Genomic DNA, 17945 nt, shown 5'->3' on the forward strand with positions numbered 1-17945 from the left:
ATGAGAATCGATCTCAATATTTCTTGGAATCGGGAGAGAAGTTCTAACCACTTGAGTTGTTCCTCACTCTAGTTATAGTCTTGTAGATATATGATTATAGCAACAAAACATATTGAAAAAATGCCAATTAGTTGAAGAAATGAAAAGGTTAATTAGGCCATAGTTAGAGTTGCATGGGAAGTATAATAACCCTAGCTTTTTTTTTTTTTTTTTTTTTTATCCAAGATTATAGTAATCAATCACCTAATATAAGATATCAACAATAATAGAGTAATAGCTATAATCTAGAAGATCCAGTTATAATCTCATATTAGTGTTACGTTTGCATTAATGTAGTTGGTTATTATGCTTTAAAATATCAAACATATAAATCTTATAATATATGCTTTGAAATATCAAGGGGGATCAAGCATCAATCATTGGTGGAGTAGTAGAGTTCATAAAGGAGTTACACCAAGTTCTTCAATCCTTGGAGTCACAAAAGAGGAGGAAAAGCCTAAGCCCTAGCCCCGGCCCGAGTCCGAAGCAACTACAACCTAGTCCGCGACAACTAGCAGCAAACGCCAACATCATCACAAATCACTCCTTTAAATTTGATTGTGGCAAAGAGCTAGTAGCATCATGCAATTCTCCGGTTGCTGATGTTGAAGCCAAGATTTCGGGTTCTAATGTTGTGTTGAGGGTAATATCAAAGAGAACTCATGGACAATTACTTAAGATAATAAGTACACTAGAGAAGCTTTCATTTGAGATCCTTCACTTGAATATTAGTAGCATGGATGACACTGTTCTCTATTATTTCGTCGTCAAGGTAAACCCTTTATCATTACTTTCGCGATTTAATTATACCTTATACCTAAATTTTACGAACCAGACTCCATTAGTACGTTCATTAAAATAAAACAGCCAACTAAACATATACTTACAAGAATGTGAGTTTTTGTCTACTAGCTAGCTAGGTTGACCTTGAGTGGTGGCATATATAACACGTAATTTAAAGGTGATGACCAAATTTACGTACTACACACATTTCTAGTAAATTTAATTAAATTATGTGATGATCCCTATAGATGTAAGATAATATGTTGCATGTGATTTTTAATACTCTGGTCATCTATCGATCACTTTTTAATCTTTACATTCCGATTCAATTCTTATTTTTTTTGTGAGAAAAAAATTCTAAACGGTAAAGATTAAAATTAAGTGACAGAACAAGAGAGTAAGTTTTGTATTTAGTATGAAAATTATGCTATAATTTACTTCTCGGATTCTCCTATGGCTAATTTGTATGTATGTTGTGTGGTACAGATAGGGCTAGAATGTCAGCTAAGCATGGAAGAACTAGCAGCTGAAGTTCAGCGATGCTTTTGCACCAATGACACCATCAATAAGATTACTGAGATTTAGGGCATAATTAAGAAAATTAGAGGATGTTGTGACTTGTGGCTTGGTTTTCAATGCCATTTCTTCACATATAGAACTATGATACAAAGTATAATTTTTATATATTTATTTTGATGGATGTGTGAGTTTTTTTTTTTTTTTTTTTTTTTTTTTTTTTTTTTTTTTTTTTTTTTACAATACTCGAGAGAGCTACCGTTGCGGATGTAGTCGATCAACCTTCAAGAATAACAATCCTTTCTTTCTAATTGAAAGGGTGGGAAATAGTCAAATCTATTGCTTATGTAACACTTGTATGAGAAGTAATGAAGTCGTCTTCAATCCAAAATCCTTGTTTAGACGGCGTATGTAACAAGATCCAACAATAGATGTATCTTTGTTTATGTAATGGTGTACCTAGCAAAGATCAAATGTCAATATGGAACGCAGTCCAAGTTAAAAACCATGTATACAAAGTGGTTTTGTACTCCCTCTATTCCAGAATAATTTACTCAATTTGAATTTTTACACTATTCATATAATAACTTTAATTATAGTTTTTTTTTTTTTTTTTTGGTGCCAATGTACAACAAACAAATGTTTCCCATATAAAAGGTTGTTAAATGGGTGTAAAATGTCATATTATAAATTTTTTCATAATTTTTACTTCGGTTTTATTTGTGAGACATAAAATATTCCCCTTTATTGCGTAAAATAAGAAACGAAAGTAGTACTTATATTATTATATTAATGGTCAAACTAATGAGTTGACAAGTGTATCAAGTTGGAACCGGCCTGTGAGTTGTTATGGAACAGGGATGTATTAATTATTTGTTGAGAAAAGAAAACAAGGAAAGCACTAAATTTGACTATTTGAGAACTGAGACAAGAATTGGGAAAAGGGTGAGGGTGACCACTTGACCATTATATAGTACGAAGTATTTGGTACGCACTTGTGAAGAACTTTCACAATATTTGAAAATTACATCTATATATTTCATTAATGAGATTCATTTACAGTAACTTAGGTGGTTAATGTCTGCTAATTATTGTTAAGATCAATGGTGGAAATTATATAAACAAATATTTTTAGGAATATAAGTGTAAGCACTTTAAAATAAATAGGCAATTAACATTAATGAGGGCAAATAACTAAATAAACTTTTTAAAGGATATAAATATATAATCGTTCAAATGCTATATAAGAGTTAACTCAAAGCTGACGACATCAAATGCTAGTGTAAGATTATAAGCCTCTTTTACTAAGCTTCTGAATATGTGCTATATATATATATAATCGTATAAAAGAACACAAGATAAAGATGCGCAATCATCACAATACTCCGTATTGAATAACAAGATCAAATTTATTGAATTTATCAAACTACCAAATTCGGCAGCAAGCCTTAATCGAATTGCACAGAAAAAAATTCAGTCTGGTTTCTCAAAAATTTATGGTTTTTACAAGTTTACAGCCAAAAAAATATATAGAGAGAGAGAAAAAACCTATGATTATCATGGAGCGTTTAAGACTATTCTACATGATACATTGATATCACTTCCTATTATCCATATAATATATTCGTCTTCGAGTTTTCAGAAATACACTAGCTGAGAGATACATTAACATCAACTGCTGAATCAGTTAATATGACGTCCCTCGAGTTCTCAGATTTTGGGGGGTTGATAATCTCAAATCTCAACTTTATGCGCAATGGTTTCACGAACATAAGCTCCCCCAAATCCCTGTTTAAATTTAACAATGAATGAACAAACGCGTCTCTTGTAGTCTTTCCTGTTATATCAGGTTTCAAAATCTCAGCTATTGCACCGGCCTTTTCTTGAGTGTCCTTGCAAGTCTTTAAGCTACTATGCAGTTTCAGGTAGAGTGGAGCCAAAATGAAAACCTGTAAAATATTGCAAACAAGATATCAATTTCGGCCTAACCAATCATGTCATAAAATATCACAAATAATTTCTAGTCTCCAGAATTCTGAAGTGACACTGAGGCGAAAAAAAGTTCAGCATCCATTACAACTGTATCGTGATATATTGATGTAAACATTAAAACATTTCTTTCCAAACTGGCTTAGCTTCTACTATAGCTCACCAGACATCAGTTGAACCAAGTGAAAAAGTATCATCCAACGTCTTCATTTTTTATGCCATCCAAGACAATCAAGCATTCAGTGTTAGAGTAGAATCATAGGACTTTTTATTTCCTTCCTTTTCAGGAGAGTGAGTGGGAAGGTGGGGGAAAGCACACGTACCTCACTTGTTCCAGGACTTGTATTGACAGCACAGTTGATGTGAATTTTGCCATCTTCCATGTCTATGCGTGGAGTAATTTTTTCTTCTGAAGAGACCTCTGTTTCTTCTTCGAAAGCAAGATTATCCAACTCATCATACCACTGCTGAGCAACACCAACCTAAAAGCAAATGAAGATACATCTAGTAAAACCTTTACATACTGAATCCCTCTCATGAGAATCAAAGGGATATAAAATAGAGCAAAAGATTTTTACATTAAAGTAGCAGGCTGCTAGTTTATTGGGAAAAATAAAAGTGATAGGATAATACCTTCTCTGCTGTTGCAGCAGTGTTATTCATTCCCAATACTTCAATAGCAGCCCCTCTTACTTGACGCCATACACAAGATTCTTCCAGAGGTTCTACCAGTTCTGCAGTCCCAGGAATATCTATGGTACAATGCACAGCTATTTTTCCTATATTCGACACAGGAAATCAATTCTCATGAAGTTACCATTGCCAAAGATAAACCAAAGTCATCATGGCCATACTCAGAAAGAAACTTTAGTGGACAAAAAATGAAGTACTCCACTATTCACAATAGATTACCTGGTAGCAATGTGAAAGTCTGAAAATGATCAATATGAGCTTCCTCATAAACATCGCCCCTGTAATGTTTGAAGTATTAAAAATATACATCTTCAAAGTCTTAAATAAGGTGACAGATTTGCATGAACTTACGTGGTAAAAGCTCTCTCCAAAGGAAAAGATAGCCAATAAGGCTGGGCAAGAATTCCAAGATTTGAGAATTCAAAGCTTGAAGAAGATTCAGCTTGTTTATTCATCATCAAAATCCTCTGAGCAACTTCAGAAACCATTTCAAGCTTAAACGTAAATATGAATTAAAGGTCATAACAATGAGAAAGTGATGTTGAAATAAAAATACTTTTACCTGTATCACAGATAAGCAAACGGTCTCCCAAAGCAACAAATGAGGAGACAAACCCAGAATATGGGATGCCGCCTAATGAGTAACTAGAATAAACCAGCTGCTGAAGAAAATCAGGAGAAGCATCTTTTAAGTGTGAAACTTTTTCAATGATCTGCTGGCCACATAGCTCCATTATAGCTGCATGCCCTATAGGAAGGTAAAATAAAAACATGAGAGTAGAAAGCCATATCAGATATCACAGTTCAGCAGAAAATTTTTAATAAAACATACAGAAATATACAAAGCCATTTTATTATACCTTTGACTACATTGTGGATCATGCTGGAACTCGTATCCATGATCCACATACTGTTAAAACTGCACACAAACACATTTACATACAAATATATCAAATTGATATCCACATGAAATCCAATCAATGAAAACTGGTCTCTTGGGCCTCATGGCTTGATTTTATAAACACTTGTAATCGAATTTGATGTTGAACATAAAGAAGACAGTATTGCACTATAAATGTGGTGTCACATAAAAAAGATAAAGAGTACAAGCCTCGGGATGTCAAAAGATAATAGCGTACGTTTTGTTAATGATTAAAAGATCATCATCTGCGGACTTTAGCAAATGCCAAGGAAATAACAGTGATTCTGAATCAAAATCTACAGACTTCATGCCAGCATCTCTTCTGAGCCCCAGCTTATCCAAGATCCATGACCACAATCCACTTTTCGCTTTGTCATCATTGCAGATTGGATACAGTGTTTCTAGCACTCGTCTACCAATATCAGCTCTTCGGATAGCATGATTCTACATAAATAAAGAGAGAGTAATTTCATAGAAGATCATCACGTGCATCCCTACCAAAGTACCAAACAAATAAAAGTGGGGAAACAAAATGTAATAAGTTAAACACAGCCTCAATTTTTAACACATGGAATTTGTACAGCCAGTTGACCAGCATTCGACTTTTTTATTCGATTAATGTTTTTGAATGTGAACAATCCAACGAGAGTATACTATTTGAGGAAAATGACATCATGTGAATTTAGTAAGCTTTTAGGAAATATTTCAAATTTTTGGGACAGTGTGACTTTGGTCATCTATGTTATGGCAGATGTACCACATTAGAACAGGAAAGGATGAACAAGAAATTATAAACTCCTACACAATGTCCTAACACAAATAAGGCTCAGTAAAATATTACTTCTGCTCATTAAAAACCACTTTTCCGAACTTAAATTCTTCCATTAGACTTTAACTTTCAGTGAACATATATACCTTAACATTTGTTACATTTGAAGATATTGCATCCAACAGAAATACTCTCTGTGGCTCTGTCCCAATAACTTTTACACTAAGCTGTTTAATTTGTCCCACAGATGCAACAACTTGAAAATTTTGAACGCTTTCTTTTTGTCAAGGACCCACTAATTTTTAATCAATTCAAACCTTTTCCTTTAGTTAACTATCTTCTTTCACACCTATACTTCCATTGAAATAATGATATATATACCCCCACTAACTCTCATCATATCTACTTTATCATCAATATAGCGATAACTCATTTACAACTTAACTAATCTCCTAATATTCACTAATAAGGGTTCAACGTTATGTGGATCTCAGGAAATAATTTTATTATACAGGCAAAATTTTACAATACAATCATTCATTTTTGGGGAAAAAACAGTATGTATCACCCAGCCACCCACCAAACAGAAAATTAGCATTTAGTAAATGAGAAAAAAGAACATGAGGAAGTAATAAATGCAACCTAAATGTAAGATCCAAATAAATTCTACCTCTGAGTCCACTATGTACAGACAATCCTCTGAAGCATGATAATAGGAAGCTGCAGGCCTCATTAGTTTGGCAGTTTCAAAGTCTCCATCCTCGAAACCTGGGGAAGAACCGATCTGACATATAAAAGCTGTAAGTTTGAACTTAGACTCTATCTCAGCAGTAGAATTTTGTATCATACCCCAAAAATAGTTTATTAATGGTCAAAAAGCAGACTTTTCAACAAACAAAAAAAATAGTAGAAAAATAAAAAATAGAGCCTTAATAAAAAAAAAACAAAAAAAAACCTCTATCACCACATACACGAAGGAACTGAAAAGTGAAAATAAATTTTAGGGCTATGAAGCAGAACTCCAGTGATTCTAAAATCTAATACAATCATCCAACGCTAGATATTGTGGGGTTGATGTATAGAAAGTGCAGGCCAGTCCAGTCCTAGAGCATTTACAGAAACATGCTCATATGGTAAACAATAAACAGTGACAAAATCTAGATAAGAATTTAGTCAAATAAGCAACAACCCAAATTGAATCATGTGACCAAACATTCTCTAATCACCCGCTCACAATCAAATATGAAAAATGGCAGTTAAGTAGTTAAAAAATGTAAAATTTAGTAACAAATTATTCAATTCATACATACCACGTCCAAAATTGTCCCATTGCAGTCGGATACAATTACTCGATGATGATTGGTATCAGAAAGGAATAATTTACTGCCAGAACCATCAGCTGAAATGCAAGCTGCAATTGAGAGATTATTTCAGAATAACAATTTTGCAAAATACCGGAAAGGGTCTAAAAGCAACTAGAAACTCAGATTTGGCTTTAGAATTTAGCATCTTAGTAAATAACTACAAGCCTGATTCAAACTATATAGAAAAAGTGTTGGTTTCTGTTTTCCAGGAAATAAGAATAGAAAGGGTAAAACTTAGCATCCTGAGAAAACTTCTGCAACTATAGGTAATACATATTTAGTGAGAACAGTTATTACAACATGAAATGAAAAGGCAGAGTATCAATATATATCACCCTAAAAACTTTTGGCTAAGGGGGGCATGCACGTTTAAATTAGGCAGGGAACAGGAGTACTTAAAGGAAGCTAATCGATTGTCAATTTCCAGTGATCTAGAGATACAATTTTGAATAAAAATCATAAATTTTTATGTACAGAAAAGAGAGGAATCCATTATAACAATTCCCAAATGCTTACCTGGAAAATAAAGAAACAAATTCTGCAGTGAAGAACAAGCACGAGGTTTCTTGAAGCCCTCACGAAGTTTAGACCAAGTACTGTTCAACTTACTGGCATTATTAGTGTTCTTGACAAGAAGCTCACTCAAGTCTTTGATAACTGCATATAAGGTACAAAAGGTTGAAAACTTTAGACTGCCAAGTTCACAAGGAAAAACTAACTGCAGGATTAAATAGGCCAAAAATGCTACTTCTAGAAGAAGCAGTGATAGTAGTTACAATACTTCTGGTGGTACCATGATCAACAGGGATCTAATTAGTACTTCTAATACATGTTTGCAATTGTGCACAGATAAGACTGATCAACCTAGTGTCAAGGGATGTCCAAATCATATACTTGTACAACCAGAGTCCAGAAGTATTGTGAAGGGTTCTTATAGTTCAATGATCTATCAGCTTATCAAGGTAGTACTTGATAACTGTTTTAGACTTTTAGTGTGGTGATATTTTAGGCACCACGCATTATGCTCATGTGGGAAAAATACGGAAAAAAATATTCTTCCAATTCCTTTTGCTTTAGGTTGGGCGATTTCATCCATCTCTCTGCCTCTCTCACCCACTCCCCGCCATCTCTCTCTCTCTCTCTGTCTCTCTCTCTATATATATATATATAAATCTCTCTCCTCAACTCCTCTGACAATACTACTCCACCAGTCAAACATCATGTCCTCCAAGACCATCACAACCCAAATCTACCATTTCTGCCACTGCCTCATCATTTTTCAAAATTATAAATGTTATAAGTCAAAGCAGGAAAAGGGTGAAAGGAAGAAAGAAGATGAAAAGAGGAATTTGGTGGCGGCTGACCTAAATGGTTGTACAAATTATATCAACATAAGAAGAAAATTGAGCTCTCCTATCCATGCCAATTTGCAGGAACCATATACTGCATTCCAGAATAGTTAGCAGAGAGAAAAAGGCAATGAAGAAAAGGGCATGCATGCAAATATGCCAATCCCCAACCAGCAAGGATAGCAAGGAAGTTCAAGCACACTATGTCCAGGGAAACCCAAAGCAAAACACTAGCAACTTTGAAGAAAATTAAAACAGATGTGCAGTGTCCTCTTAAGCATTATCATAATAGAAATCTTAATATTTATTCAACCTCAGGAATATCAGATAACAAGATAAAATGTAATAGAATACTGCAATGAAATGAAACACATAACAAGATAAACAGAAGGCCATAATATTTTTTTTACACGGTTCAATCAAATTAAAATGTAATAGAATACTGCAATGAAATGAAACACATACCTCCATTCAGTATATTCAAATCAATGTCCCTTTCATGATATAATGGGAGATCTTTGAGACCTTTCAATAGCATACAGCAAGAACCAGCAGCCACCTAGAAAAAGAAGAAAAAAAAGTAGCAAGGATAAATATAAAAGCCAGAATGAACAAGGTAGATAGAATTAACATCTTGGTTGCTTTAAGAAAATTCTGCATTATAACAATCATGAAAGTTAAACCTAGTATGCATGTCAATCATTTTCAACACTCCAATAATGGTCTACAAGTTTGCAGTATATGGTTCCGGGAACAAACATTTGGATGACTACAAGTTTGCGAAGACTGTAGAATCTTTTAATGAAGAAGATGCACTTCAGAATAATTTGGAGTAGAGGTTGAGATGATGCAGCAAAATCAACTCTTATACAGATGGTGTTAGTGACTGGAATGCAAACATTATGTTCTCACAATGGAGAGCATTAGGGTAAGGAATGGATCAAGACGATTCTTCAGGCTAATTGGAGTGGTGAACAACCCTTCAAGATTCCCAATTAATCAATTCTCAGTTTTAAGCTCTTTCAAAGGTGACTACAGTACAGTGGACAAGGTGATGTCATGGAATGATTCTCAAATGTATTGTAACCTATTCTTCTCTAGACCAACCAGTAACTGGAAAGCGGAAACAATTTTCTATTTAATACTTGTATTATCATAAAGCCCCATGAGGAAAAATTTATAGTATGGCTGCATGTTGCAAGAAGTTAGTTATCTGCTCATTTTGTACTAACCAATAGATGCAGACTGCTAGAGCCTGAAAGGAAGTCTGCACATAGAACTTAAAAGCTGACATAGCATAGAACCCACCAAAAGGCGCCGTGTCATCTTTTCAAAAGAGTATAAGACACTCGGAAAAGACTTTATACACTCTTTTCAAAATAATAAAAAAGTTGAAGCTCAAATTGGGCTGTATCAAAACCTTTTACAGATTTCTTTCATTGGGATAGATTGACAATTTTAAGGCAGATGCCGATACCCTGTAGAATTCTCAAAGGGGGTTGAAAAAAGGGAGTTGAACGAACATATGAGAAGATCAAACAGGAGAGGTAGATTGTCTCTCGGTCGGATATTCTGTATGACACAGAAACACCAAGTTCATGATAGGGTGAATGATTGGCTCAACTATTCAGGGAGCCGCAAAAAGATTTTCGATTTAAATAACAGCTGTTCCGAAACCTATGAGGACCTCCACCTACACTATAACTAGCCATGCTAAGCAGTACAGTAGAAATTTTAGACTTATGTTTACAGCTTTATAAGGCCCATACTTTAGACCATATTTTCAGCTTGTTAGCACTACTGTGGAATTTTGTGTACTCATAAATCATGAACTTCAAAATATTCCATAAATGTTAGATATGAAAACCTCAATACAGCATCAAAGATTTGAACCAAACCTCGGGGAATATCTTATTGCACAATAAAATTGGGAAAGTAATGTATTCTTCCATGATAACATTGATAAGGTGATCAAAATCAGCAGTGGAACACACTGAAGAGCAAGACTGGAAACCAAAAACATGGAGCCATGGGTACCTGACATGATGAGAGGAAGATATAGAACAGGTAAGATGATGATTTTTTAATATTTAACTCGAGGATAAAAATTAAAAATAAATAAATAAATAAAGAGGGAGTTTCACCCAATAACTTCTCATTTTCACATTGATATAGAATTACACTGCCCAGCACTAAAGATGAAGTAACTCAAGGATAACAAAACAAATCAACAAAACCATGACTAAGTCAGCTTTTAACACTTAGATTACCCTTTACATTAATGAGGAATCAAAAAGACACAGTAGGAATAAGATGTAAGCAATTGTTTCCAGGTAAATCAAGGAAGATACAGCTCAGCTTAATACTATGCAATCAATGGGCGTGTACACGGTACATCATCATAAATTCTATCTGAAGAGTCCTCTTTCAAAAAATAATTCCTACCCATGACTATTCAACCAAGCTATATTTTCTTCACCTCATATAAGGTATTCAAATATAAATTATTTTAAAGTCCGTTCTGAATTCTAGCCTGGTCTGATTTGATCTCATGGTTTGACTTAAATTTGACTTTAATAATTTATTTACTCACAGCAACATATTATATATACTACCTCCGATTTTTATTAGTTGCAAATTTGGAATATTTTATATCTCACAAATAATACCCCAAATTTGCAACTAATAAAAATCGAAGGTAGTAATAAAAATTAAATAAATTTTTTAAAAAAATAAAAAAAATTATAAAAAAATAAAATAAAATAAATGGTGGGATATTTTCATATTCCTATTGATAATTGCTTTTAAATATCTAAGTTTTATGTATACAAAATTAAAGATATTTGACCAAAAACAAAAAACAGAGTTAAAATAATATGGTCTATCTATAACTTTATACTAAAAGCGAAACCAGGAATGACATATGTCATCTCCTGGTTAAAAAATTTCCCTCCAAAAGTTTTTTTTTTTTTTTTAATTTTTATTTTTTTGGCCAAAGCTTCTTAGAGAAGTTTTTAATACAAACTATGCAATAATATTTCATTTCCTATTTGATAAGTTTATTCTATTTGTACACATTCAAACAAAGATATTCCTTATTTTTTTTATACAATAATATGTACTCCGTAATAATAGTTTGCTATCTATAACTTTGTAATGTAATTCATACTTATTTTTTATTAGTCGTGCATATATTATTCTCTCTGTTTTCTTTAGTGTGATAAAAAAAAAAAAAATTATTTTTTTTTTTTGTAATTACAGAACTTTCATCCTATTTTGCAATTAGGTTTAATTTTTTATAATCAAATAATAGGGTTAAACTAATGATAAGTATTAAGTATTAAAAATTACCGTGCATGGCACGGGACTTAACCTAGTTGACTCTATTTTGAAAGAAAATTTTCTAGTCTGATTTGACGTTGCCTAAATAAGAATCTATAGTTACTACAGAAATAGCATGTCTCTAACTTTACACTCCATTCTATTATTACTTTTTTCATATTTTGAGTTCCTTTATTATATCTATAGTTACTACAGAAATTTTGGTATTTAAAATTTCATCCCATCCTCTTTAATTGTAATTTTGCTTCAACTAACATACGCAAAATTTCTTTTTTGACAAGCTACTCTACAAACTACAATCCTACCCCATCTCACCAAGGGTAAAATACCCATGACGCCAAGAATAACTCCTAGTCTAAACATCCCCAGTCCATGTATCATAGCATCTATACAATTAATAGCGAAAGGCCAACATCTTTTTGTGTTTCTTTTCCTACAGTGGTACAAAACTTTAGACTTTAATTTAGTAGATAGTCCCTTGACATGCTTAAAATAGAGACCCTGAAAATCTGAAATCCATATTCATAATAATGTTATACATAGAAATTGGCATATTATGAATGTCATGATTTTAGGCTGTAGTGTTACAGAAAAATTAACAAGCAACTCCAGCAGTTAATTGCAGATTTCTAGCAAACTACATAGCATAGGGTAGCTGCAAGGTGCAAAATAAGTCACCCACCTACCTCACCCCACCATTTGATATCGGTATGGAAATTTTCAATAAAATGATTAAATAATACAAGCTCACAGAACTATTATATGCTCCTACGTCCTACCTCTGCTGAAGTAACTTCACTTTTTCAAGCATATGAATTCGATCACCTTGAGATCCCGAAGGATCATCCAAAAATCCTCCAGCAACAAGCAGAAAGGTGCCATCTTTGTTAAAGAACTCCGTGCTTTTATCAGATATATTTAACCAACGATGAGAAGGGCCTGATTGACAATAAGGTTAAATAATAGGCAAGAGTAACAAGCACTAATCTCACACAGAAATTAAAAATAAAAAAATAAAAAAAAACTCCATATTATAAGTAAAAAAAGTTGTAAGAATATTTTGGCCAGCAGGAGATTACTTGACAGAATACCATAAGAGATTTTGTACAAGGACTGTAAGGATTCGCAACCACTTTAAAATGTAAGGTAAACACCAAATAGAAAATACACTGAGCATGCTTTATAAGCAAATGCATGGAGCAGAAAGAATTATCACACATGTATGTGACACGGATTTTGCAAACCAAAGCAACCGTAGCTGTTAGGGCCATGGTTAAGCAACAAATGTATTTCCATAACACTAATATGTTCGAAAATTATAAACAATTATCATTAAGTTGTATTACTAGATGTTCAAACTATTTTAAGCACCTCATGGCTACAGTTAGCAAAAACCTTCAAGAAAAATGCTCACCTTTAACATAAAAAATAGCAATGCCAACTTCAACTGTCTAAGCAAAGTTTAAAGGTAAAGCTATAATGAAAATAGACTTCAGCCAAAGTATAGGAAGCACAAGAAGGCATGAAGCTGTTGATAACTAATTAATGTGATTATTAATGAAGGATTTACAAGCCACATGAAGCTCCCATGTTAAGCATCGATTAAAATCAGAAATTAAGTGTTGAAGAATAATATGTAAGTGCTCTAATTTCAGCAATAGAAAATACCAAGTAGATGAGACATTTCATTTTCATCTATCAACAAACTTAATAAGTCAAGAATGAAAAAGTCCAGCAACAAGATCTCAAAACAATGAAGATATCAAATACAAACCTTCCATATGATCAAAGGTCGACCTAATATATGCAGTTAGATCCACTTCATGAGGAACCTCCTTTGATATCTCCGCTACAGTTGATAACCTGAAAATAACTGCCACTGGTCATTTAGGACGGTTAGCAAATTAACATATTGTACTTGAAAAGATAGCCAACTGAAATAAATGTTATTTGACCTGTTTAATACAACCATTTAACAACAAACACAACCTCAATCACACAAAGATATCCTCCAATCAGGCAAGCATTCGACATTTCGACCCAAAGCTCATCAGTTCATTTTTATAAGGAAAAGAAAAATCCACATCACAACAATGCAATCACTTTACCAAAGAGTTGCACAAAGGAGGATAACAAAAAGAAATAAAATAATTAAAAAATATTAAATAAAACAATAGCTGAAACATGATTGTTCAATCATCCACTTTGAATAAAAGCTAATACACCTCTCACATGCCCTGGCCCTTGGTATCACAGAAATGAAATAAGAAGACAAGAAAAACACAGATAGAGGAGAAAAAAGGGAGCATGAGTATCCACCTTGAGACTTGCGCACTTCTCCATTCACCAATTGTATCAAACTTTTCCAATGTATGTGCCAATGAAATTGAACGAGAAGCTATATTAGTTGCATCTCCACAATGTTGACATCGTATGCCTGATGAGAATAGAAAATGTCAATCACCGACTTTGTCCATACATAGTTTCAGTAGCGAAGTAAAACAATGCAGCAATGACACACAATATGTCCCTTGATAGGACATTCCAATTAATTCTTCTTTTTCTAATCTGATAATTGGAAGCATTTTCAGCTCGAAGAAACAAAAACGAAACATAAAGAAACAAGTTCACAAGATGTTTTAGCCCCAACTCTAAAATACGGAATTCAGCTTCATTCATCTTTACCTCCTCATAAACAACTCAATCTTAGTGAATCAATAATATATCAACCTCTTACAAAGATTAAAAGTAGTTGAATGGAATCCGATATTGATTTGTGTACCAAATGATACTAAACGAAAAAAGCCAACAATACTAGAGCATCATACAGAATTTCCCTTAAACAATAAGCTTCTGCAAATTAAATACAGCTTCAAGTTAACCAAATAATTACTCCTTTGCCTAGGCAGAAATATACATGATCAAAAAGCTCAAATAATATCAACAAGTCCTTATCGCATAATTTAAACATTGACAAACCTAATACTTGAAGGTGAAACAAAATTGCAATAAAATGGAGTTGTTATACTAATCATTTATACGCTCCACTAGAACTTCAGCATCACATGTAGGCGAAATTCGGTCCTAAAACAAATCACTATGCAAAAATATCACATTACGCCAAGCTCTATTGATACATTAGCATTACAAGTGTACAAGTACATACTAAACAAATTTCCAAGGACGTTCATTAGCATTACAAGTTTACAACTACATACTAAACGAATTTCCATTACTCGATTTTTTTTTTTTTTTTTTTGAACAAAGCAGGGCAAATTTTATTGAATCATATTGAGATCAACAACACATTCATACAAATTCGCTCCGAATTAACATTGATATCTCACCTAGCAATTAAGTGAGCTACCGTTACCATTAAGATGTAACATAATTTCCACTGCTTGATTAACCTCTACCATTATGATATAACATTATTTGTTTAACTTGATATATAAATTGAAACAACCTAAAATAGAGCAACAATTAAAAGTGAAACATTTGGTAACATTGTTAACAAGAATTAGCAATCAAACTGAATAATTATTACAACTTCTTCTTCAAATAATATCAAACAATCACTAATTTAGCTAACATTCAGCTGCTAACTACTAAAAATGAAAACAAATTCTTAAAAAAAAAACTCAAAGTTCAATCAAACTAAAACTACAAAAAAAAAACATGAACAAATTACGAAATTAGTTTTTTGAATTCGAAGTAAGTAATTCAAATTGACCTGAGAAGAGTCGAGGCAAGATGGTAGAAACTCGCCGGAGGTTTCGATATCGAAACGCCATTGCCGCGCAACAAGAGGCGGAGGAGGCGACGGAGAGAGAGAGTACAGAGAGATGGAATGACGTTGGGCTGGACAATTGAATTGAAATGGGGGTTATGGTCCAAACCCTAAATATTAAGATTCAATAGTATGGAATAATAAATATTCATGTTTGGTCTAGCCCATTTAGTCGTAATCGGTATTATCTACTTCCTCTGTTCTTTTTTACTTGAGACATGTTTCTTTTATCACTCTTGTCAATATAAAAATTTTACGATCAATAATTTTAATTCTCTATATGTAAAATTATAAAAGTTATATGGTATGATAGTATTTATTGAGACGAATTCAGAAAAGATCTCATATGAATATATTTTTCCTTAAATATTATTCACAAAAGACGGTCAAATGAAGAGTCGTAAATAGTATAAAAGTCAAAGTGGATCAAGTATATCATAGTTCATGTTTTAATTTATTAGCACTAATGTCTCTTTGAATGTAAATCCTTGCATTTTTTTTTTTTTTTTGAAATCGCAGAAAATCTTGTGTGAACCTGATATTATTGTGGATCAGGGGTTTATATACACACAACTAACGTTACATTGAACGTAATGACCCTAACATTAATATAATAATTTATTTATTTTAGCATAGTAACTTTATTAGAACTTGTTTATCCTTTAATGTTATTGTAAACTTGAAATACGACGTACAACCCTAATTTTAACATAGTGGTCTTTATAATAAATATTGACCAGTATATTAAAATTTTCATTAAAAAAATTAACCTCTTATAGCTGTTATAATGTCACAATAACTTTTACTTCAACATATATAATAATCTTTATTTTAATATAGATTTTTTCTTTTATTAATAAAACAATCATAGTGTCTCTAATGTTAATAGTCCATAATAAATTAGTGTGAACAAGGAAATTTAAGAATTTGTATTGAAATCGCAAATTCTTGCATTTTGGGTTGCGTACTCGATTACTCGTGTGAAAAGGCTAATTTAATTTCTTTGTTTACTGTAATAATTTATGTTTCAAAATATTATGAATTTGTATAAGCATACGAATTTATAAAGTAATAAAAAAAAATTAAAAAAATGTTTGCCAGCCTTGATAATTTAACATTTCCTTTGAATTAATTTGTTAAAAATAATTGATTAATAGATGTAGTTAAATAACATGTTTCACAATTCACAGTAACGTAGACTAATAATTAATTAAAATTTGTTCATTTTAACTGAAATTCGTTGTCATAACTTTTCAGAAAACTAATATTTAAGGTGCATTCTCTTTACCTAATTTTTCCTAAATATGAACTTTTAGATTTATATTAATTAACTTATTATTGTAGAATTAAACTTGATTACCCCTTTATGTTTTTTTTTTTTCTGAATTTGGTGCTAAACTTAATTTATCAAAACTTTTTTTCATGAAATAAGTGAAAATAAGGTGTGGATCAAAAACAAATTCTTAACCACGACGGGGGCTAGCTAGCTAAGGCAAAACCTTGTGAACATTGGCTATTTGGCTTGGCCGCTTGGCTTCTAATAAGCTGAGCAATCTTCGAACCTGATGTGGGAGTAATGGAGCATGCTACTAATGCTACTTATTATTTTTCGAGGGGAAATAATTCTTGTTTCTTGACCCTCTTCTAGGTTCGTGTCGGCATTTGGCCATGGAAAAATGAATGAACAATAATAGAATATCATGATTTAATATTTAATGGTTGATAATTAATATAATAGCTACATAGTTGATGATATACTAGCTTATCTAATGATTGATGCATGATTATCAATAATCATAATTTAAATAAATTTGATTGTTTAATCTAATTCAAATTGTTGCAATATATTTATTTGACAAAATTTAATTTGTTTAATTTATTTGGTTTTTGTATGAAGAATTTACTACTATATATATGGATACTTTATGCATCTGGTTTTTTTATTAAAAAAAAAAATAAAAAAAAATAAAAAAAAATCGCATTGTTTTCTATTGCTATGTGGCAAGTCGACAGTGGCGATCCACCATCCATAAAATCATAGATCTACAACGGCTTGTAACTTCAAATTTAGGGCATGTTCTCATTGACTGAACTCAGCTGAGCTGAACTAAACTGAGCTGAACTAAACTGAGCTGAACTAAACTGATATGAAATGAATATTTTATAAGAGAAGGAAATTAGGAGCTGAAATGAACTGAACTGAACTGATCTGAGCTGAGCTGAGCTGAACTGAACTGAACTGAATTTTAACGTAAATGTGTTTGAATAATGCAATGACGGATGCATGTATGTTCGAGTGGGTCCCTTGACCCCATTTGAACAATTGAACATGTTTCCTAAAAAAATGGGGAAAGTCTAGTATGTGCCTATGTGGCTAGTCATACGTGTG

At 32.5% G+C, this 17945-nt stretch overlaps 2 protein-coding genes across 4 annotated transcripts in view; one reads left to right on the forward strand and one right to left on the reverse strand.

Annotated features, from left to right (window-relative positions):
* The window catches only part of LOC145616600 (transcription factor MUTE-like), a 2879-nt gene extending 1314 nt beyond the window's left edge, over positions 1-1565 (forward strand). The window contains exons 2-3 of the mRNA XM_081671355.1: positions 401-811; positions 1309-1565. Of these exons, the coding sequence (XP_081527481.1) occupies positions 401-811; positions 1309-1407 (510 nt within the window). The 3' untranslated portion in view covers positions 1408-1565. The remainder of the gene's footprint in view (positions 1-400; positions 812-1308) is intronic.
* Positions 1566-2790: 1225 nt separating this feature from the next.
* Positions 2791-15656, reverse strand: LOC145616610 (uncharacterized). Of its 3 annotated transcripts, XM_081671366.1 has the most exons (17): positions 15500-15656; positions 14086-14203; positions 13541-13629; positions 12546-12705; positions 10323-10461; positions 8890-8983; positions 7592-7732; positions 7022-7122; positions 6382-6495; positions 5160-5386; positions 4881-4939; positions 4583-4768; positions 4372-4495; positions 4240-4298; positions 3961-4106; positions 3651-3809; positions 2791-3287 (listed from the first exon to the last, which is right to left on the reverse strand). In XM_081671366.1, the coding sequence occupies exons 1-17, from the start codon at positions 15558-15560 to the stop codon at positions 2988-2990; spliced, it is 2277 nt and encodes a 758-aa protein (XP_081527492.1). In that variant the 5' UTR covers positions 15561-15656; the 3' UTR covers positions 2791-2987. The 3 variants fall into 3 exon arrangements, with proteins under 3 accessions (XP_081527492.1, XP_081527500.1, XP_081527508.1); XM_081671374.1 differs by lacking the exon at positions 15500-15656 and having other exon boundaries at positions 13541-13639; positions 14086-14207; XM_081671382.1 differs by lacking the exon at positions 15500-15656 and having other exon boundaries at positions 13541-13645; positions 14086-14202.
* Positions 15657-17945: the final 2289 nt, after the last annotated feature.

This window comes from Chenopodium album, chromosome 3, assembly GCF_948465745.1.
Source record: "Chenopodium album chromosome 3, dcCheAlbu1.1, whole genome shotgun sequence".
NCBI classification, from domain to species: Eukaryota; Viridiplantae; Streptophyta; class Magnoliopsida; order Caryophyllales; family Amaranthaceae; genus Chenopodium; species Chenopodium album.

Coding starts and splice junctions, on each gene's coding strand:
- LOC145616610 (XM_081671366.1), bottom strand. CDS start 15,560: ATGGCGTTTCGATATCGAAACCTCCGGCGAGTTTCTACCATCTTGCCT. Junction 6,496..7,021: donor ATGGGACAATTTTGGACGTG/GTATGTATGAAT, acceptor TTTATATGTCAG/ATCGGTTCTTCCCCAGGTTT. Junction 4,769..4,880: donor GATCCACAATGTAGTCAAAG/GTATAATAAAAT, acceptor ACCTTCCTATAG/GGCATGCAGCTATAATGGAG.